A 24351-nucleotide genomic window follows, 5' to 3' on the forward strand; every position below is an offset into this window, starting at 1 on the left:
GAGAGCGGTTTTTTTTGTCGAAGTTATCATTTGGATAAACCCACATGAAAGGTACTGATGTTTATTGATTACTATATAGTGTTAAATGCAATAAATAATAGTTTACTTCTATGGATGTGGTTATAATAGCATCATACTTTTGTTTTATAATAAGAAATAAATTACAAGTATAATGCTATAATTATACTAAAAAGAAATGGAACTAGGATACTTTAATACGCATATAAATAAAAGTATGTTTCTGTTTCTTGCATTTATCCATCTTATTTAATGTAAGAAACAACAATATATTTTTGTTGAATTGTTTATTATAACATCCTACTTTTGTTTCTTTTTATTTAAGCCTTCAGTTTTGAATCTTTAGCTTTTGAAGAAATCAAATTATGTTGTTATAAATGGGTAGATCAGTAGATATAACAATGTAACTCAATTTACCAAAAGTTATAGAAAAAATATCCAAATTTCCCTTTTTTTTTGTTAGATGGTAGCATGAATTAGAGTATTCCAAGTTTGAAATCACCCAACTTATTCCATGTCCATTTCAAGTTAGACTTCTTCATCCATTTGAATCTTGACTTTTTTTGATCTTTTTTCTAATGTTCATATTCATGTTTTAACATCCAGCTTCCAGTAAAAGTAAAGTTAACAATAAGATATACAACGAAAAGAAGATGAAGGCAATGTTCTGATAGAAATCCTGTTGTATTTCATTGTTATCTTGGAACTTCCAGATATTATGATTTGTATTTTGTTTCTTTACATAGAAAGATGTTGGATCAACTTCATCATCAAGCGTTCCTTAAGCGTGTTCAAAGGTCATAGTGCATGTGTATTTGGCTTCCAATAGGTAAACCAAATATAATTCATTAAATTTTCTACCAATCTATTTAAATTTCAATTGTTTATTATAATTTTTAGATTGAAAGAGAAACATTAATTCACAAAAACTAAAATAGTCACACCCCTCCCCCCACCCCCCCCCCCCCCCCCCCCACACACACACACACACACACACACGACAAGTTTTGACATTGAATATATTTCTTTTTAATGAGTAAATCAGGGGAAATTACTACCATACCCTCACAAATATCTTCATTATATTTAATATGTCTAGAAAACTTCTGAATTCTTTCTTAGAAGTCTGCTATTTGTATGGGTGAAGGTAACCTTAATTTATTATTGTGTCACATGTAGGTAAAGAAAATGGTGGTGCCTACCCTTATTGAGTCTAGCATGAATCTTGTAAATGATGTCATAAAGTACTTCATTAGTAAGGTGGGGAAGAATGTAAAGTTATATCATATCTCTGATTTTTAATTTGACATCCACTTACAAAATAAGTAATTCCCAAGAAAAGGTGGAATAAGTACTTTTTATAGAAACAATTTGTTTTTTCATGTTAATGATGTCTAATAGTTATGTTTCTTAAATGTTATGTAGATAAAACGCATGTAAAACAAGGTGTTTAGATAGATGTTTTTTTAATATGTTTTTTTTTCATGCGAACTAAATATTTGATTTGTAGATACATTTTTTTTTTTAAAATCATATCACTCATGAAATCCAATACACTATTAAGGTCTTTCAAGTTGCCTACCCATTTGGCGATTAATTTGTTCACGCATATTTTTTTTGATAAATGATTGTGCTTTTGACATAATTGGTTGTTTATGCTTTTGACATGAGAATAAAAAAACGATAACAATATTGGTTTATATTTTTTTATGAAATATGTTTTTATTGAAATGAAATGGATTAATAGTAATTAAAAATGTATTAAGAAGAGAAAAGAAAGTAATTATAAGTTAAAAACTGGTTGTGTCCCGTACTACTCTCATTGTTTATCTTGGTTTGTTACTAAATCCAACAATATCTTGGATATGGGTTGGAAAAAAATAATCTCCTCTAAAACTAATTTTTGAAAAATATCCGCATCCGTCGCTTGGGGTGGGTAAACGGCTAGTATATATATACTAGTTGTGAGAACCATGTATTACATGAGTTAATTAAAAAAACGTAAATATGAATGTCTAAATAATTGAGAACTTTGAATCTATAAGAAAATAAGAAAAATAATTAATTATTAAAATTGAAATGTTTTTTATCTTTTAAATTTAAATAAATAAACAAAAGAAACTAATAAACTTTAATTTAAATTTTTTGAAATTAGAAGGTAGACTCATTAATAAAATTAATATACATTTATTACGATATTTATTGTAATTATTATATTGAAATATGAAATTTAATAAAATAGAAAAAACCATTAAATGACAAGTGGAAAAAAATTAATTCAAAATTACCACAAATTGATATTTGTCAAATTAAAAAAGAGGATGTCATGTGTCAAAAAGTTCTTTATTTATTAGGAAAGATATATATATATATATATATATATATATATATATATATATATATATATATATATATATATATATATATACTAGTCGTTTACCCACGGGAAGCGATGAATGTGAATTGTTTTTTCAGAAATTAGTTTGTAGAGGTGATTAGTTTTTTTTGTGAAAATAGTTTACTATATCTAAATAGTTATCAATATTGTCATCCTAGCAGCAACGTAATCAATAGAACTAAAAATGAAAAGTTATGATTCATTACAAATATACATTTAAACATGATTGATTGTGCATTTTAATCGTACAAGATTTCTTTATACATCACATTTGATATATAGATTTCACTACTGTTGAAATGAGAAAACTGATTCTGAAAGATAAATACCTACTAAATATCATAAGTTAATAATGTGATAAATAATTTGTTATTTATTATTTTATTTTAGAGTTGAAGGGTCTTGAGTACTCGAATAAACGTGTTGGATGATAAAGAAGATTAGGACATGATCATTATTTTATATCTACTTAACCCTCTAATATTTATGTTGGGTAAATGAGCGGAGAGCCATCAAAATTTATTTTTAACTTAAAAAATAAATAATGATATTTCACAAAATTATTGACTTTTACTTTGGCAGTATTGTTTTGTAATAATATGTGATATATTAAAAGTATTAAGTACATATACGATTAAAAATTATCAAATTTGTAAAGCAAATTTGGCATTACCCAATTTGACATGAGTTTTTAGGTCAATAAGTCGCCTTTTTAAAATAAATTTTAATTAGTTTTTATGTTACTTCGTATGATATAATTAGAAATTTCATTAAGAAGGTTAATATAAAACATACATAAAATTAAAACAAAGTAATCGTCATTACATAAAGCCCGATGAAACTACAGGGCGTACAACTACATGTGTCCTCAACATTTGATAAAAAAAAAACTTATGTTAGAAACATTAGGCTTATCGCTTATATCTTTATACTACTAATATTTTGACCAGTTGTTGCAACTGGGTGAATCCCTAGCCAACTCTTTGAGTATGAATTGCATGAATTAGGTAAGTATCGAAATGTTTACCAGGTTCCTTGCTAAACTAAATGCAACTGTTATAAAATTTAATTGCCATACACATAAGGGTGTCCAAAAAACCCGAACCCGATTAATCCGATCCGACCCTAACCCGAATAAGGTAATTAGGGTCGGGTTCAATAGGGTTAGAATTTCAAATCGGGTTATTCGGGTTAACCCGATAAACCCGATTTGTAGTTAAGTCGTGTTTAGGGTTGATTTTTACAAAAAAATCGGGTTTCTGGTCAACCCGAATAACCCGGTTAGGAATTCACAACCTTTACATATTCCACTGCTCTCTACTTGAACTATACAAAAAGACTACAAATCATTTGAAAATGTAAATTTTTGTGACTCTAGAAGCATATGAGGGTCAAGTAACTCCCATTTGTGAAGTTGAAGTCCAAAAGGATATAAAACCTCCACATCTCAAAAGTACTATAACGACTGAGAAAATAAATATTTTATTTTGATAGTTATTTCTACTTTAAACTAACTATAAACATGAATAAACTACATGGTGTTGATCGTTAACTAGAGATTGAAAGTTTATCTATTTAATATGTATAATGGAAGAACTCTTTTAGCTTTTGTGGTATGCATGCTTTCTCGTATGTTGTAATAACCATGAGGTCCATGATATTTTATTTTTAATTTATTTCAATTTGTATGCATTTTTGATGTTAAGAAAAGAGTAAAATAATGGTTTGGATTTATATCAGATTGCACTCTTGAAAAAACCATATATATTATGTTTAAATTAAGTGTTTAGTGTATTAACCCGACTAACCTGGCTAACCCGACCCTATTAACCTGAAACTCGATTAACCCGAACCTGATCAACCCATACCTTAATACGGTTGGGTGCCAGGTTAAATTATTTTTTTGTGAAAACCCGACTAACCCGATCCGTTTAACCCGAAACCCAATCGGGTTGACCCGATTAACAACCCTACATACACATACCAAACAATAACAACGTAGTTTCAAAGTACCATTTGTAAAGTTAAAAATGCTATAATTGGGTATTCAAAAAGAAAAATACGATTATTTGAAGATTTTTGCATTTATTTACAATTATTTCATTTTTCTTATTCAAGCATTGTTATTCGAAGTATAGGGCTATAATTGGGTATAAAAAATGAAAAGTACGTTGTTGTTATAGAATTTAGCCTAAATAAAGAGAGAAAACGAAAGAAATGGTAATGTACCTGTAGATCTTTACCCAAAAAATTATATAACTTGTGCACCAAAGATGGAAAATAAATATAAGCAGTCATAGCCTATACACAAAGTTGCCCTGCTTCTTCATCATCGTTTATCTACTCAACAAAACTTAAATTAAAAAGAAAGACCACCACCCATTAACAACCAAGTAGAACATAACACAAAAAAAAAAAAACAATGATTTCATAAGCATCATATATTGTGGTAGTTTTTCAGAAATGAAGGCGACAATGACTAATAATCACCAAATTTTGTTTTTTAAAAAGTGTAAAATAATAATTAGTAAATAAAAAATCCAAATAGGTGCACAATTTTAATAGTTGAGTTTAATTTATCAACAAATATATAATACCATCAAAATACAAAGTCTTAATTACCATTCTGCCCTCTTGTGATATGTGCTAATCAAATTCTATCTACCTTGCATCAAAACAAACAATACTTAAACCCGGGTCTTTATTTCCAGATGTAAATACAAACAAAATCAAACTGGTCTATATAGATGATTAAGATCAGAAAGAGAAAGAAAAAAGTGCAAAAATAAAACCTGTGAACCACTTCTAAGAGCAAATTCTCTAGAAGATAACCCATATTTTCACAAATATACTACTTGCTCGCTTTCTGCTTATGAGGAACTGGTTTATGATTGTTTATATTGAAAACACATTACTTGAGCAATTTTCAAATGTAGAAATTTTGTTAAGAAAATTTACAAAAACTTAATTTATAATCTTAATATTTGTTAGAACTTTGTTATTTTTAATGATATATTTGCCACCAGATAGAAAACACCGTATCTCGATGGAATCGTTATCACCGATTGAAAAATTAAGATTTCAAGTCTAGTCGAAAAACATAGAAATGTGTGTTTGGTTATTATTATACTTAATATAAACTTATTGTAACAAGATATATTATTAATATATGTATGCTGTGTTTGGTTATTATTATACTTAATATAAACTTATTGTAACAATATATATTATTAATATATGTATGCTGGATTTCACATGATAGTATGCATACTTGGCCCACAAATAATGAATCAAAATGCTCTCTTGCAACTTTAGTTTCAAAACTTTGATATAAAAATTTGTAATTGATATTTAAATACTACAAGGCTTTTAAGTATCTTGTACAATACTTAAAGCAAATATAGCCAAAACAGTTAATAGATATTTAGAAGTTAATAAGTGTGAAATAACAATACAATAATTAATTTATATCAACTTAAACAAATAACCTCGAATTCTCTTGTTATATGTAACATCCCATTTTCAAATCAAAAATTTTCATTTTTAATTAAGGTAAAACTTTACATATATAGAATCCAATTTAAGAAAATCATTTGGTCTAAAGTACATTGTTTAAAGATTAGAGCAATATAGTAAACGTGGAGTCCCCAATGCTTCTGATGAATGTGTATAGTCACGTCTTTGTCTTCCCACGATCACCAATGGTACCTGAAAGACATAATCAACTGGGTAAGCACGAAACTTAGTGAGTTTCTCCTAAAATACCTCACACAACAATACATACACAATGTATGCACACCGAACCCACGGTATAACACTGAATTGCCCCTAGCCCATAGTTTCTCGATTGGATTGCCCCTGACCCACGGTCTCCCGACTGGATTTCCCATCCCCTGCCTACAGCTTACAGCTGACACACACTTGATATCTTGGCCTACAACACAAAGCAGGACCACCACAATATGTCAACATATATAATCAAACAAGAAATCAAGTAACCACATAAGCACATGAAAATATCCAAAGAATGCATAACTATATGTAACAAGAGGTGAGATACACATCCGAATAGGTGATCCTACTCTAGAGCCACATTCAAACAAGGAACATGCAAGAAAGTCTACATCAAGAGTTCTCAGGCTATTCTACCTTACTACATATAACCCCTAGGACACTCCATTAGATGATAACCAGCATATTAGTACTCTAACCAGCATACCGCTACTCATATATCCTAACATACAAGGATATATATATATATATATATATATATATATATATATATATATATATATATATATATATATATATATAACGGATCACTACAACATAACAACATTTTATACACAAATGAAAAGAAAAATAAAAACAAAAAAATCTATTTATAAATAATATTATTGTTTTAAACAATTCATATTACCATATGTACAATATCCATTTTAACTATATAAATTTTTTTATTCATATTGTCTCTATTAGGATTGTTTTTCATTCATATTTTTATTAAAAATCCAAAACTTTAAATATTAATCAACTGATTGCAACATCTTATTTAGATTCATTTTTTTATTAATATACATAACATTGGATATATAACCATTAAATATAATAAAATATGTAGATGAGAAATCAAATATATTTTTTTCTATTATATTTTTCATATTTAATAAAATTAATAATTTTTTATGATACTTGTCACAATCTAAAAATAATAGGAAGATGAATAGAAAGAATAAATAAGAGCATTTTTAATTTGTCTATGTGGATATAAACATTTCTTTTATAAAAAAAAAGTTCTTAGATTAAGATAGACAATTCTTTTATTTTATTTTGTAAATGCATTTTCTTATTAATATAATTTAGAAACTTACTAGTAAATTTTAAACATAATATACTTATTCATTTTATACTTTTTTCGTTAATTTAAATATAATATCAAATGTCGAATGTATTAAAAAAACTCATAAACGCTATTTTCCAAAAAAAAAAAAAAAAAATCACAAATATCCAAGGAAAAGGGTATTTTAAACGTAAATTACCAATAACAAAAGCTAAAAGAAAATTATATCAAAATTAATATTTAACTAAATACTATAATAATACAAATGTTACATAAAACCAATGATTTTATAAAACCAATAATAAATAACCGAAATAAAAAATAATTAAATAATAATTTTAAACTTATTTAACTATAATAATAGTTAAGAATAATATTAATATATTATATCAAAAATTATATCTAACATTATTCAAGCATCACCCATAAATGAATATAAGTTACTAAATTTATATGATTTGGAGAAAATAATATCAGTCTAGGGTGACAAATGTCTTCTCAGAAACCGACGCTTGAAGAACGTCAAGACAGACACTCCGTCATATTAATATGGTTATAACGACTCACATAGAGATTAACAAAACTATTATAAGATTTACGCTGAATACACACATAACTAAGTTTTTGCAGAGTATAAATATTATGTTGATTATTTTATACTATTCACCTCATTTCGGTCTTAGGGTTTAAGACCACGATTTTACAATAATACAGAAAATAAAAGATTTTCTGGGGATCATTCTCTATACACTTTCAAACAAGATACAAGGATGCACATGCTATAATGCAAGATTTTAAACAAAACTCACAAATTGTTTTTACAAGAAAATATCGGATTTTATGGAGTTTACAAACCACTACAAAGTTTTTTTTATATATAAACATGCTTATGAACTCACCAACATTTTATATGTTGACGCTTTCCAAAATAACTTGTATTCTCAGGAACTCGTTAAGCAGGTTGGTAACTTTGGACTTTGGAAATTATTGTATTTGTTTTCACCATACACGTGTTATTTTTGGGATGTAACTTATGGATGAATACAATGATGCTAACCATGTATGTTGTTATATTTTATGTATGGTGATGATGAATGCGTATGTTTCATTTATATACACTTGTTATGATATCACAAGATAAAGTCACCCGCCCCCAGACGTTTCCACCGTTCCGGTTCGGGGGTGTGACAATTTTTCATCTCAAAACTAACATACCACAAATAAATGTTCTAAAATCTATTAATAACCATATTTCATGCAAATAATGCTTTATATTCAACATAGAAATGAAACATGCAAACATTTATGTAAATATTCCAAATATTTCTTGTATTCCCCCCCCCCCCCCCTAAAATATGAAAACTCAAAAATATGGGGGTATAAACTCACATTGAGTATGTTTGTGGTTGGTTAAAGAGGTGATGGTGAAGATCTTAAAGCCTAGAACACTTGAAGTTGGTTGAAGAAGTCTTTGAAGATGGTATTATCCTATGAGTTTTAACACATGATAATGTGTGTAAATGAGATGAAACTAGCATGAAAGTGTATAGAAACACTAGATTAACAAGAAATACTTACCAAAAATTCTACGAACCAACATGAAGAATTAATCCTTGGAAGGTTTGAACTTGTTTCTTGAGAGAAAAGTGAAGAAGTTTGAAGATGGTGACGGTTGGAGGAGTTCTCGGCCAAAGTTTAAGATGGGGGGGGGGGGGGTGAGGTGATGTTGGGTAAGGTAAAGGCATTGTTATATGTTGTGTAATATTTCTTATTGGGAAAAGATACGTCTGTCAAGTCACAAGTCAACTCCTTTTTTTTTTCTTTCCAACCGAAAACATTATTAGTCCACGGAAATCACATGGTGATTTCGGTCCAGTGCCACCGAGATCATAGAGTTTTCGGTCCTAAACCGAGAACTCAAAAAGCGAGATCGTAGAGTTTTCGGCCCTAAACCGAAAACTCTAAAATAAAGTATAAACCCAAAATTTATGTCCTAATCAGTTGACTTTCGTTGACTTGTTTGACTTTTGTTGACATTTGACTTTGATTGACCCAGAAACTGCCAATTGTCACATTATCCCCCCGTTAGAGGGAATTTCGTCCTGAAATTAGTTTTAGAGTGGGTACTCATGGGCTAGGGAAAAGATGTGGGTACTTCTGTTTCATTTGATCTTCTCATTCCCAGGTGAATTCAGGCCCTCACTTGGCGTTCCAACAGACCTTCACTATGGGTATGCAGCTTTGTTTCGTCCTTTTGACCTCCATGTCCATGATTTCTACAGGTTCCTCTATGAAGTGTAGACTCTCGTTTACCTCGATTTCATCGAGTGGGATTACAAGAGTCTCGTCGGATAGACACTTCTTTAGGTTGGACACGTGGAATGTGGGGTGTTCGTTACTCAGTCAAATCTTAACCAATTAAGTTGTTTTTAAGCCTACATTGTAGCCAATATAGAGGACTACATTCTGGGAAAAGAATCTGCTTATTCCGAGCTAGTATGGAGATTTTATTGTTATTCAAAGTAGGGTAAAAATTCCCCCAAAAAAATGCAATAGTAAAACAATTTTTCATTGTATATACAGGTAAAACATAACCTGTTAACAAATTACAATCAATGAAAGGATTCATTGGTTTCTTTTTTACAGTCAACACTTATCTAATGACATACAATTGCTTGTAACATAGCAAGAATCAATTTTAACATCAAGAATAGATTTTAACATCAAAAACCTTAAACTTGTATAAAGAATCGATTCGTAGCAAGATGTTAACAAATTTTAAAAACAGATAGGAAGATTACCTTGAATTGGAAGATGACGGTTCCAAAATCGACTAAGAAAGAGCTACAAAGAAGGCGTGAATCGAGTAACACAACAGTCGTGAATGATTTTGCCATATGTATTGGCTTATGTAGGGCAAACGAGATTGAATTTGTTCCTTACGTGGGCCGATTGCATGGAAATCCAATAGCCATTTGAAAAATCTTGATCGATTAGGGTTCGAATGGGGGCAAATTGATTTCTTTGTTTTTTTTTATTCTCGGTCACCGCTTCTTCTTTGTTTTCTCTATTATCTATTTTAAAAAGACTAAACTGTACAAATGGTCCCAGTGGTTTGCTGAAAATTGCCACTTTAGTCCAAAAAGGTTTGTACTAGCACCACAGGTCCAAAGTTTTCATTTTATTGCGAGTTTGGTCCAATTTACTTTAAACTTTTTTGAAATGACGATTTTACCCTTCTTTTTTGTTTTTTCACTTTATTTATTTATTTATATATTTTTATGATTAAAAAATTAATAAAAATTTACCCCCCGTCTCTCTCTCTCTTAAAAAAGTTACCCCCCTCTCTCTCTCTCTCTGCAAATACAAAACACTCAAGAACACACATTGAAACTCAGGAACACATATTCATATTCATGAACACATACACAAACACTCCATATTTTTTAAGTTTATTCTCCAAACACGCACGCTCAAGAAAACATACATGAAATCAGATCTGATGAAGGGTTTTCTAATGAACACATTCAAGAAGAAGAAATCAGATCGAGTAATGGGTCTCTGATCTCATCCTAAGACGACGATCTCCTCCTCCTCTTCCTCCTGTTAAAAGAAGCCCTAGCATGAATGTAACACTCGTGTTTCTACCCTAGGCATTTATATTGAGTTGATAGTCTAGGTTAACCTTTGTAACTCATTTTGAAGAAATGAAAAGGAATTATGTGAATATTATGTGAATTATGTGTTTTATGCTTAATTATTAGGGCTTAATTAATTAAGAATAAAAATAAGCATCAAAATTAAAGTGTGAGATAATCCCGATATCTTTACATAAAGTTGTAGTGGTCGAAACAAGGATTTCGGGGATATAAAGAATACCAAAATCCGAGTTATAACGAAGAAGTTATGAGCTGTCGAAGTTTCGCGACAAAACCGGCACGGTGCTGAATGTCGTAAAAAGTGAGTTTTCGATAAACTACTTTTTAGCCTTAGTAATCTAAACGAAAGTCGTAGTATTCGTTAAACTGAGAAGTTCGATAAAAAGAACGCCCAAATCTGACTTCGTATGAGGAAGTTATGATTTTTCGAAGTTTCAGCGTAGCAGTAGACAGCTAAAAACTCGAATTTTAGATCGAGCGATTTTTAGCCGACACAACCTAAACGAGAATTGAAGGCTTCGTCATTAGGAGCACAACGGTAAAAAGTATGATGAAAACGGACGTCGAATGAAGAAGTTATGAATTTTTAACGGATTTCCTGTCTCGGTCTGTTAAAAATAATAATTTAAAATTTAAAATCAAAATTAGCCGACGAAGTCTAAACGGAAGTTGTAGAGCGTAATTTTAGCTACGCGTGCATATAAAGAACGTCAAAAACGGAGCTCGTATGCGAAAGTTATGGATTTTAGAAGTTTTAGCACAAAAACCGAGAAATTTCGGATAGTCACACTTTGCCACGTCACCCTCGCTTAGAATGTGACACGTGTCCTGCTGAGTCATCAGGCTGCTGAGTCACCGAAGCTGCTGAGTCATGCGAAGCCACGTGTCCTCTTCTGATTCGACCGAGGAGGAGGCCCAATCCGAAGCAGCCAGCTTTCCGTCTGAACCTCGCACCTAGCTCCGGGCCTCGCATAGCCTAACTCCGAACCTCGCAGGTGCACCAGTAAGCCGCGGTCCAATCAGAAGCCGCCAGCGAGCCCTCGCAGGTGCGAGCCATGCGAGCCTTTGCCTGCGAGCCTTCTCAGCTGTTGGATCAGAAGCTTCTTAGCCGTCCGATCAGAAGCTTCCCCCTATAAATAGAAGGCTGCGAGCCTTCTCGGATATTTTTAAGAAATTGTCATTTTTAGCCCCTTTCTCCATATTTCGTTCATCTTAACATCCCACAAAACCCCGATATCGATTGTAAAGCCCGAAATACTCCACGAAGTGCCCGAGAAGCCCGGAAAATTTATCTTTTCGGTTTTAAAGCCTGACTTTTGCAGAGCTCGGTTTCTCAATAAAACTCCCGGTTTTATTAGAAGCGATCGTTTTAGGAAACGAATTGCTGCCCGATTTTCACCAAAATATGTGAGTGTGTAGTTACTTTCAATTTACACATAGATATGAAGTATTTACCTTGAAATATGTGTTATGTGTAAATATGCTAATTGTTTATTCGAGGTGACTGTTGAATTGATGTTTTATACAAGTTTTAAATTGTATATGCTTTTTATCTACAAAATGTGTTGGGTAGAACATGGGTAGATATAATAGTTGTTGTGTGATAAAATGAAATAATGAGAGGCCTCGTTATAGATGTTATTGATGATCTAGTCATCTAGCGGAGTATAGATGACGACCACGGACTATTCTAGACAGTCCAGTGGAACACTAGCAGGCTCGCAACCTGTAGGTGTTTATTCGAACTGTGTGTTTATTTGAACTGTGTGCTCACCAGATGTACTCCATCCCCCACATGGTTGCCTTTAGGACATTTATTGCTGAGGAATCCCCTTAGCAGTAGTGTCCATCCCGATGATAATCCTTAGGCTAGGTCCCTTGTGATAGGTGTTTAGGGACGTAAAGTGAGGACAACGGGAATGGGTAATCAGGGTTATTGTTGATTGGTGAAATTAATAAGTATATTATTATTGTGGGTTGAAAAACCCTATAAGCTCACCAGGCTCCCAAGCCTGACCCACTCAGTTTTATGATCACAGGTAGTGGACCCCGAGCATAGTCGGAGGATGACGAGAGATTTTTGGATTATAGGCCAGTAGTTGTAAATAACTGTTGAAAGGCTTATAATGTCTTGTTTATGCTTTTGATCTGTATCGGAACATGACATCCCGAGGTTTTGATATATATATATATATATATATATATATATATATATATATATATATATATATATATATATATATATGGAAAATATATACCTTCTTAATGAAGGATTTTGATTAACTTTTATCATATGTTGTTTGGGGACCAATTCCGCAACATCTTATAAAAAAAATTCTCTGATTTTATTTTAAAAAGCGTAAATTAAATCGATCTTTTCTGGCTGAGAAATATAGGGATTTCACAATGAAACTCTACGACCCAGTCATCATTAACAACCATAACGAATCAAGATCTAGTAGGGGGTCGAAGGCGGCAACGGCTTGGGTTTAGACTTGTTCCCCCCTCGTCGCCGTTCTCAGTGTAGATCTATCCAACCATCGTGTTTCTCCTTGTCGCCACCATCTATGAAACAAATCTGTAACAGGTTAGGGTTTGTAATGGTGGCGAGCTGAAACCCTAGTAATGGCGGCGCTGGACTCAACCTAATCAACTGAGGTGTGGCGACCACCACCTCTTTACGAACCCTTCTCAGATCTTACACCGATGAAGGTTTGGCGCTGAACTCGGCTGTTGTCCTTCTAGTTTTTTGAAACCCTAGCTATTCAGATCTGTTGTGGTGTTTGTGTGTGTATGTGTGTTTAATCTCTCGTTGGTCTTGTTCGAGTTTGTGTGTGTGTTTAATCTGTATGTGTGTGTGTTTGTGTTGTATCTGTTGAAAAATCGATGGATGTTTGTGTTGATCTGTGTTTGCTCATCAGATTTCATTTTTATGTGTGTGTGTGTGTTCATTTGATCTGATTTTGTGTGTGTGTTCATCTGATTTCATTTAGGTGGAGATGGATATGGCAAATTGTGGTTGTGGCGGATGGTGGTCAAACAATGGTGGTGGAGGACGACGGTCGAATGGTGGTGGTGGCGGAAGATATTCTTCAGCGTTCTTGAGGAAGAAGAAGAGAGAGAGAGAGAGAGAGATAGTATTTTCTTTTTTCTTTTATTTTTAATTCTATTTAATTGTTGTAATAAAATAAAATTAAAATATTAAATAATCAGGGGCAAACTCATCTTTATAAAAAAGTTCAAACAAAATCGGACCAAATTCGCAACAAAATAAAAAGTTTGGACCTCTAGTCCAAACATTTTTGGACCAAAGTGACAATTTTGAGCTAACCACATAAACCATTTGTGCAGTTTTGTCTTTTAAAAATAGAGAATGGATTCAATGGAAAATGAATTGATTTATTTCCTAATTCCTTACTTTTTGTATCCACCAAACAAGAGAAACCAAATCAATTCATTTTCCCTTGATTTTTCAAATATCCCCCAAGAGTAATGGGCACCCGTGAAGTTTTATTTAAGGTTAATGAGCACCCCTAAGAGTAATGGGCAATGTCACAACTAAATACAAGTTAAAGATGATCGTAGGGATACTAAAAAATGGGACCAAAGTTGCAGATTTGATAAAAGTACATGGACCAGTTTTAACCGTATCTAATACGTAAATAAAAGCTGCGTTTGTAATCTATATATGATTTACATTTTACTTTCAACCCAAGGTAGTGCCGACTGGAGATAGCGTGGGGTGAAAGCGGGCGACGGCAGCTAGAGAGATAAGGGCAAACGGCAGCGAGACTTAGAGAAACCGACGACTCAGGTTGTTAGTTTTTTTTTAATCTAAAAAACCTGCTTCAAGTTTCTGCGCTATTTTAGTTTGTGCGTTCAACAACAGCCTAGGTTTCAATCCTGCATTCTGTTGAATGATCCAACGAAGATTTAATTAGCTGAGTTAGAATTTTGACATGTTAATTTAATATGGAATGGCGATTTATATATATATATATATATATATATATATATATATATATATATATATATATATATATATATATATATATATATATTATGTCATCTTATGTTTATTTCAAAATTTTCATTCTTATTAGGCCCCTTTCATAATGGCTTTTCTTAGTAGATTTAGCAATCTGCTTAAACCTTTGGGAAGCAAACATGCCAGGATAAATTCACCATTTTTGCCTTTGGGAAGCAAGCATGTCAGGATAGGTTTATGTACCTCAAATTCACCACTTTTCCCGTCGCCCAAAAGCATGTCGGCTGCCAAACTCTTCATTGGAGGTTGGAGGTTTATCATATTAGATGTGCGTGTTTCACAAAAACAGGGTACATAATAACAAAGCTTGCATATCATATGCAGGTCTTGCTTATGAGACGGATGAAAGTGATTTACAAGATGTTTTCCAGCAATATGGATCATTGATAGAAGGTACATATCAATCTACTAGCATTCGAAGTAAAATGCTATTTGGGCATTTGGAAGCTTCTAGCGTTTGAAACGCTCTTTTTTGATATGTATATGCTATTTGGGCATTTGGAAGCTCGTTTGGTACTACAGACGTTTAACATTTAGTTTATACAAATCACTCTAAATTTACAGTTTACTGAGATCATTTGATGTCGACTCATTACAATTGTTGTGATTTTTGCAGTTAAAATTGTCACTGATAGAGATTCTGGTAGGTCTCGAGGGTTCGGCTTTGTTACTTATATATCTCGTAACGCAGCTAGCAATGCTCTCTGGCACATGGATGGCAAGGTATTATGTACCTGAAACTTTTATAAAATAATGGAATTTGATTTCAACCATATTTATTTGAAACTTTCAAGACTTTTCAATATCTATTTCAGTTAATACATTATTAAACTTATTTATTATTTCAATTATAAGATTATTTTTTCAATATCGTTTTAATGCTACCATTTTATAATCCTTAATCTAATATACTTAATTTGTTAATTTAAATAAATTCTTAAATTGAAAACATAAATCAAAAGTTAAACATAAAAAAATTGTCTAAAGACTACTTTTAAGATTTACAAAATTTGAATAGAATGGTAAATGTAAAATCTAAATCAAAATATCAAATTAAAAAAAAATAACTAAAATTATTTTATATATAATTGTGTAGTTTTCGAATAATTAAATATAATATTAGTTATAAATAATATAAAATAAAAAACATATTAAGTTAGCTTGGAAGAATTAGTTGATATTTGCAAACAGGTTTAATGATGAAAACTAAAAAAATATCAAATAAGTGATTTATAAAATCAAATTAAAATATGTCTATTTAAGTTGATTAATAATTTTCAATGTAAAACTTATATCAAAATTCCAAATTAACAAAAAATGACCAAAAAAATATGTATCTTTTTAGTAATTATTTTTGTCAAACAAATGGTTTTTTTTTAATTACTTAATCATTGAGATAATATGGTCCTTAAACATGTCTATATAAATCGATTAACCACCATAATAGTTAAAAATAAAAATAAATAAAAATTCAAATTATATTTAGTCATGTAATCCGTGGGTGTGATTTAAATATGTATTTATCTTATCGTGTATTTAAGATAATTATAATGATTAACGTAAGATTATAACTTTAAAGTTACTAACAATGAAATAAATACAATAATATAAATAAAAAATTCAAGTTTTCTCTAGTCATGTCATCTATGATAGCCTATACTTGCAGATAGGGCGTAAACGAGCCGAGCCGAGCCGAGCCCGAGCCTGACCAAGCTCGAGCTCGGCTCGTTTAATTTTGAGGAAGCTCGAGCTCGATTCGATTTGAGCCTTAAAATGAAGCTTGATGTAACACCTGGTTCCTGGTACGTAAATCTTATCTGAGTATTTTTCATTTTTAGCCTTGGACTCGGCGAGTCATAGGTCCGACTCGCCGAGTAGAGACGGGACCCGGGACACGTTTAAGTTAGCGACTCGGCGAGTCTGCGCTGTCTGATGAAACCCTAATTTCCAAGGGTTTGCACCATATTTAAACGACCATTTGCGCCCCAACTCCGCCCCATTCACCCTCAGAAGCTCTCCATACGCCCTAGCCTTTGTTCTTGTGAGTTTGAAGCTTATTGGTGTGTTTCCTTGAAGATTTTGTGAAGGAAGATGAGTAGATCAAGAGGAAGGGAAGGAAGCCTAGCATCCTAGTGTCCTCTCAGTGATTTCTTTGAGGTATAACCCGTTTTCCCTCTGTTTTTATGCTTATTGCTCCATTAAGTCTTTCTTGAGCCCTTCCCCAAGCTTGTATGTGCAATATAAGTCGTAATAAGTTGATTCGCCTTTAGATCTAAGCAAGATTGAGCTCCAGGAGCTCAGATCCGCTACCTTTTTGGACCATTGTTGCTTGTTCACCCTAGATCTACCCTTTTGGGGCATTTTGAGCCCTAAATCCCTCATTGGTGAATATCTACACGTAAAGTTGGAAACTTTACGTGTGATTCATGCTCTAGGAACCCAGATCCGTGAATGGCATAGACTGGAATCAAGAAAAATCGCGTATGTAGTGATTGTATGGCGGCGACTCGGCGAGTCGATCATCTGACTCGGCGAGTCTGCTCGCGAGTCCCCGAGTTGTCCCCTTTTCGTTGTGTAGAGTTTGAGTAGTGAATCACGGGGTGTGACTCGGTGAGTTGGAAGTCGAACTCACCCATAGAAGAACTCGGCGAGTCAACGCCCTGACTCGGCGAGTTCAAGGCAATCTTCTTAGATCAAGAACAGGCTCGACGAGTTGTTCATATAAATCGGCGAGTCTCAGCATGGTGTTCATCGGATGAAGATGAACTCGCCGAGTTGTTCATACAACTCGGCGAGTAGGATGAAGGACTTGATCAATCAGTTTGGAAGGAGAACTCGTCGAGTTAACGCCTAACTCGACGAGTAGAAATGGGACCCAGGTCAGTCAATTAGACAGGGACTCGGCGAGTCGGGTCAACTGAAAGTTGACTCTGACTTTGACTTAGGGCATAAGCAGGGGTAAAATGGTCATTTTACCCATAGGTCAGTTAGTAGTGTTTGATTGAGTATGTTGTGGGAATTGCAGCCGGAGGATTTCCGGAGCAGTAGCAGCAGCAGTAGACAGTCAGTTCCCGATCAGATCAGCAGCTACTTCGAGGTGAGTTACCTTCCAGTAGCGGTGGGTCTACGGCCACAATGTCGGCCCACCGGTAGGAGTTATATGTTAGATGATTGTCTTTGTGATATCATCTAGGTTTGCTACTATCTGATATGCTATATGCTAGCTTGATGTGTTATAGTAGTAGAGTTCGGTCGTAGGACCGAAGGGTAGTTAGACACCCCAGATACGTCTGACAGTATGTGATGATATGTATGTATGCTGACTTGTTATGTTTTATGCGATAGAGGTAGTAGGAGGGGACCAGTCCCCGAGGTTCGGTTGTTAGGACCGAAGGGTAGTCAGCACCCTAGAATGGCTCGACATGGGTAGGTCAGCGCTCCAGAATGGCTTGACATGGGTAGGACGGCACCCCAGAATAGCCGCACGGGTAGTCGGCACCCCAGAATGGCCGTACCGGGTAGACAGGCACCCCAGAATAGCCTGGTTGTATATGTGTTATGTGTTTGTATGGTATGTGGTACGATGGGGGAACTCACTAAGCTTTGTGCTTACAGTTTACAGTTTTGGTTTCAGGTACCTCTTCATCAGATACCTCTTCATCAAAGGGGAACTCACTAAGCTTTTGTGTTATATATATATATATATATTGGCTCGTTTAAGTTCGTTTATGCTCGCAAGCCCACTAATTGAAGCTCGGCTCGAGCTCGTTTAATAAACGAGCCTCATATTTAGGCTCGAGCTCAGCTCGGGCTCGTTTAATTCGATCTCGAGTCGAGCTTTTAACGAGTCGATCCCGAGTAGCTCATGAGTAGCTCGACTCACTTACACCCCTACTTGCAGAAGACATGACTAGAGAAAATTTGAATTTTTTATTTATGTTATTGTAGCTATTTCATTGTTATTAACTTTAAAGTTATAATCTTACGTTAAACATTCTAATTTTTTATTTGTATTTTAATTATATTATTGTATTCTGAGCAACGAATCGAATGGACAATTCACCTAATATGGATTATATTACAAGCTTTCATTACATTACATGTTTGAATGATAAAAAAACAACAAAAAGCACACCTCCTTAAGCAAATCTAAGTATTAACAAAATGCAAGCAATAAAATTCCTTCAAGAACAATGTATCCTATTCCATAATGCAAAACAAAAAACGTTTGTTTGGAATGAACTATTATGTTCTTTCTTCACTTTGGTTGTACCAAACACTGCCTTCTTATTTTCTTGATGACAATGAGTTTTCAGGTACTCTGTGGTCGAAGGATAAAGGTCGAGCTCGCCCATCAACATTGTCCTCGTCCATCAGTTCGTGTTAATGAAAGTGGACTTGAAGTTAATGAAAGTGGATTTGAAGTTAATGAGTTTCTATATGACAGCCTAAATGACAGTAGATATGAGTTTCTAAATGGCTATGACGAGGAATTAAAGAGAGAATGGAAGAATGCTATGAAGGCCGATGTTGAAGAAGCTCGCCAGTATGTTTCATATCTTGTAAGCCAGGGGATTTTAAACCGACCCAATAATCAAGTCAAAACCACTATCTCAAAACCATGTCAAATAAAAAAATAATAAAGATGTAATAATTATGTTTAATGATTGAGAAATAGCTATATATTTGAGTTAATTGATGTGAGTGTATCGTATATGAAATGATATATTAACTCTTATGGTTTTTATTAAACCCCTTTTCTTCTTTTCCTATTTGAATAAAAAAATTATTTCACATATGTTTTCTTTTTTCCTTTTCATTTTCTAATATATATATATATATATATATATATATATATATATATATATATATATATATATATATATATATATAGCCTAGTAGGTGTTCGGCAAAAAGATGTGATGTAAGTGCAAGATAATAATGAAATTTTAAAGATCTTGAAAGTAAATCAAGTTAGGGATTGAAGTTTAAGAACATTATAATGAATATATCAAATAGAACGACGTATTATGGTGAATTCACTTTTCATTATATATATATATATATATATATATATATATATATATATATATATATATATATATATATATATATATGAGAAAAGTGAATATACGGTATATAGATTTAGGTATTAAATGATGATCTGACGTCGTTTTAAGTTAACTGGGCATTATTTTCTTCCATACCTTTCGCATCTATCAAGGTAGAGAACTCAGAAAGACTGATTCGATCATGATATAGCTTCGCTTCCACTACAATTACCAAGATCGGTGCTTTCCGTGAGTTCTTCGATTGCAGTGAGTCCTTTGATTCTTCCCAAGTCACTAAGATTCATTTTATTTCCATTAGAGGTTTTCTTATCATCCTATTTTTCTTAATTTTATCTGGTTAATCACGTGATAAAATGGGGCGTTCTTCGATTTTATCGTATTCAATTAGCTCTAGTTGCATATCAGATGAAATTAAATTAGATTGATTGAATCTTTTTTACTAATTTCATTACATTGAGATGTTTGGTCGATATTTATGTGGTGATTTCTATAAATTGAGATGTTTCTGGGATTGTACACCAGGTGTTTGATTAAACGCCTTAGTAAACTTTTGTGTCAATATTCATGCAGGTTTATTTGTATACTACTTTCATGATTGTTTGCTTTTCTTGTGTCAAGTCAATGATAACGATGACGAATTGAAGAGGGCATTTACGTCAAAATAATATATGGCATGGCTAGACCAAATGCCAGCCTAGCATAAGGACCAGATGGCCTTTCAGATGCATGCTCATAATCTCATTGGCTCCACTAATCTGCTCTTGTCCTATAAAAACAGTTGGCACATATCAGGGTCATGATGTTGTGGCATATACAACAAGAGCTCTTGCTGAATATAACCATAACCTTGTTGGCTACCAATCTTGTCACAATGACCATTAATACCTATGGATAATAGTTTTGTACTTTTATGGGGATGGAGGTAGGTAGATATATACTTCAAAATTTTGTTTTGACAAAAAAAATAAGGCAAAAGGTAGATAGATACAAGTGACATTGCTGCTTTTCAAGATCTCGTTTTGACATTCATCTTAAACAAAAAGGTATTAGAGCAGATTGCAAATTGATGTAATAATATTCCAAAATTGATCACGGCATATCACTCATTTGATTCCTACTTACATTATTTTTTTATTTTTATTTTGTTTTTCTTTTGTGTAAAAATCCCAAGAATATTTCTTGACCCAAAGGCAGGCCTACTCAAAAGGGTAATATGGTAATTGCAATTTATTTATTTACTTCAAAACTTTGAAATAAACCAGAATCTTACTGTGATACTACAACATCATATTCCTAAGCAGGTTATACCTATAATATCATTCACTAATTTGCAATATTTCTGCAATTTCTTTAATAGCAGTGACGTTTGATGTGACTTCACTACATTTCCAAATAAAGAGAAAAATACTAAAATATCCAACAAATCCACATCCAATGTTTCAACCATTTCCAATGTACCAATCAAACTCATTAGCAACCAAAAACAACCAACAAACCACAACCCAAGGTCCACCAACAAAAGAAAGCAGAAAAAGTTAAGGCCCTTAAAAAATCCCGACAACCAAATAGTAAACCAAATGCAACAATTATTAAAAATCAAATCAACAATCTCTAGGGTAAAACTGTGCAAGTCTCCAAAGAGACTCCAAAAGATGTAGTAGTTACACAAAAATCACCTGATAAACATCCACAATCTTCCACTGCACGAATCAGACTTCAAGTAAATCTCCCAAACCTAATAAAAGAATGGTGTTAATTGAAAAACAATATCAACATCTTGTCAATATGTTCAAACATAACATTGGTATAGATGTTTGTCACAACATTCCCTGATTTGTAGTTCCTAACCATTTCAAATCAATTCAAAAACAATATCATTACCTAAAATCAGAACTCAAAATCGAAATCGTTCAAAATAAAATCAATCACGATTATATAAATCCTTGATTTGTAGTTTCTTATCAATTCAATTACATAGAACGACAACTTCAATCAACCATTTCATCAAACACTTGGCGTGCACATTCAATTTCATAAAAAGGAATAAGAAATCACCTATATATGTTCTAAGAAATATGTTTCTTGACACAAGTCATCAACTGCATGCAAATAATCTTTGATAGTTCTAAATTTTAAGTAAAAATTAAGACATCAATTACCTAAAAAAAAGGGGATGCAGTAGCCGATTTCTATGACTTGAAATTTCTTCATGTGAATTCCCATTTGTTATGTTGTTTTTTCTGTGAAAGAAGTCGTTTTTTTCTTTGAAATCGTCTTTTTTTTTTAATAGTTTTCTGAAGCAGGAAACAAGCGATGATGGAAGAAGATATGTAGAGGATGAACTGATTTCTGTGGATTTCGATTTGTTATATCATTTTTTTCGGAGAAAGAAATCGTTTTTCCCTTTGAAATCATTATGTGAAGCAAGATGTAAATGATCTGGAAACAACAAATCTAGAAGGAATTGAGTTCGATTTTATCAGAGAATAAGGAAACACAATTTTTTTCTATAAAATTAATCCACTAACCAAAATAAGCAAAACTATATATAGGGTTCATTCAATCACATTCCTTATTGAGAATTAATCAAAATATAAATTATGTCTTTATAATTATTATTTTTGACTTTTTTTATTAAAAAAATGTTTATATGTGTTGTGTTCCATTGTAACTATGGTACACCATATAATCTTAGATATACACATCTAAATCTAATGTCATACATTCACACAATAAATATCATTCACATTTAATCCTATATATATATATATATATATATATATATATCTTCTCTAATAAATGAAGGGTTTTTTTGTCACATGTTTTCTTCTCATTGATTTTGCCACATGGCATTTTCTAGAATTTTCTATTTTCCACTTATCATTTTTTTGTATTTTTCATTTTATTAAATTAAAATTCCACATTTAATATGTAGACTTAGAATCTGTGATCTTTGTTGCACCCACCCTGAATCAGAATATAATATGGTGAGTGCAACAAAGATCACAGATTCTAAGTCTACATATTAAATGTGGAATTTTAATTTAATAAAATGAAAAATACAAAAAAGTGACAAGTGGAAAATAGAAAATTCTAGAAAATGCCATGTGGCAAAATCAATGAGAAGAAAACATGTGGCAAAAATTCCACATTTAATCCTATATATATATATATATATATATATATATATATATATATATATATATATATATATATATATAAGATTAAATGTGAATGATATTTATTGTGTGAATGTATGACATTAGATTTAGATGTGTATATCTAAGATTATATGGTGTACCATAGTTACAATGGAACACAACACGTATAAACACTTTTTTAATAAAAAAAGTCAAAAATAATAATTATAAAGACATAATTAATATTTTGATTAATTCTCAATAAGGAATGTGATTGAATGAATTTTTGTAACCGATTGCAACCATATTGAATTTTTGTAATAAAAAAAATTGATCATTATCCATGCAGTTTTTAAGAATACGGTATAATATATTATGGATATTTAAATTATTTAAGAATAATTTTATCATTTAACATGATTAAATTAATTAATACCATTAATTGAATATTCTTTTTGAATGAGTGTTGCCTTGGTTCTTTTAGTTCATTTTTGTTTATTATTGTTTGTACATTCCTTAAGAATATGTATACTACAACATATATTATCAATAATAACAATCAATATGAATCAGAATATAATATGGTGAGACGTTTCCTAGAAAAATAATTAGACATTTTTGAAAAAATAATAATCTTAAATTCTTGAAGAATGTAATGTTTTATCATAAACCTTAACTTGATTTTATGAGTAATGATTAAGAATCAATTTAACTTAACAATGAATCATATTCATGTAAATTTCAGGGTTAATAATCGGTTCAACTTAACAGCAAAATCAAATAATTTTATAGAATTTAAGGTTAATTAAAAGCTGGCTTTTATATATTTCATTCTTTCATTCTTTATACAACTAAAGAATTCTTGGGGAATTGAGGGTTCTAGCACCGGAACAACATATTTATTTTATATAAATAAAACAATTCTAGAAGAATATAGTGTACATTCTGATGATGATAATAGACATAAATAACTATTGTAATGAAATATGACATTCTACAAGAATGATATTCTATGAGAATGTGTGCAATGAAATCAAACTTTATTGCATCTTTATTAGAGAGAATTGTTCATCGTCTTCTCCAAGTGAAGCTGATAACGTCATCAAATGGAATCATATTGATGGAGAAGGGTTAATAATCAGTTCAACTTAACAAAAAAACCAATTAATATTGTAG

At 31.9% G+C, this 24351-nt stretch overlaps 1 protein-coding gene and 2 long non-coding RNA genes across 6 annotated transcripts; 2 read left to right on the plus strand and 1 right to left on the minus strand.

The window, feature by feature from the left end:
- The first annotated feature begins 14643 nt into the window (after nucleotides 1-14643).
- LOC145058680 (glycine-rich RNA-binding protein 3, mitochondrial-like) lies at nucleotides 14644-19605 on the plus strand. Of its 4 annotated transcripts, none has more exons than XM_079006589.1 (7): nucleotides 14644-14729; nucleotides 15019-15208; nucleotides 15288-15356; nucleotides 15580-15686; nucleotides 16630-16765; nucleotides 17040-17120; nucleotides 19280-19605. In XM_079006589.1, exons 2-5 carry the CDS (start codon nucleotides 15031-15033, stop codon nucleotides 16669-16671), a joined length of 396 nt encoding a protein of 131 aa, XP_078862715.1. In that variant the 5' UTR covers nucleotides 14644-14729; nucleotides 15019-15030; the 3' UTR covers nucleotides 16672-16765; nucleotides 17040-17120; nucleotides 19280-19605. The 4 variants fall into 4 exon arrangements, with proteins under 4 accessions (XP_078862715.1, XP_078862714.1, XP_078862716.1 ...); XM_079006588.1 differs by lacking the exon at nucleotides 19280-19605 and adding an exon at nucleotides 17989-18588; XM_079006590.1 differs by lacking the exon at nucleotides 19280-19605 and adding an exon at nucleotides 17989-18588 and having other exon boundaries at nucleotides 15045-15208.
- Nucleotides 19606-20142: 537 nt separating this feature from the next.
- LOC145058681 (uncharacterized) lies at nucleotides 20143-21128 on the plus strand. The gene is made up of 2 exons (XR_013686469.1): nucleotides 20143-20281; nucleotides 20606-21128. It is a non-coding gene; the product is annotated as an uncharacterized LOC145058681 (long non-coding RNA).
- Nucleotides 21129-21481: 353 nt separating this feature from the next.
- On the minus strand, nucleotides 21482-22525 carry LOC145058682 (uncharacterized). The gene is made up of 2 exons (XR_013686470.1): nucleotides 22195-22525; nucleotides 21482-21770 (listed from the first exon to the last, which is right to left on the minus strand). It is a non-coding gene; the product is annotated as an uncharacterized LOC145058682 (long non-coding RNA).
- Between the last annotated feature and the right edge of the window lie 1826 nt (nucleotides 22526-24351).

The sequence above is a fragment of the Lactuca serriola genome, chromosome 6 (genome assembly GCF_051521515.1).
Source record: "Lactuca serriola cultivar US96UC23 chromosome 6, Lser_US96UC23_V15, whole genome shotgun sequence".
In the NCBI taxonomy this organism is placed as follows: Eukaryota; Viridiplantae; Streptophyta; class Magnoliopsida; order Asterales; family Asteraceae; genus Lactuca; species Lactuca serriola.

Excerpts from the sequence above, each read along its gene's own strand:
- LOC145058680 (XM_079006589.1), top strand. The coding sequence starts at position 15,031 with ATGGCTTTTCTTAGTAGATTTAGCAATCTGCTTAAACCTTTGGGAAGC. Across the intron at positions 15,209-15,287 it reads TGCCAAACTCTTCATTGGAG|GTCTTGCTTATGAGACGGAT; the intron begins GTTGGAGGTTTA and ends TATCATATGCAG. Across the intron at positions 15,687-16,629 it reads TCTGGCACATGGATGGCAAG|ATAGGGCGTAAACGAGCCGA; the intron begins GTATTATGTACC and ends CTATACTTGCAG.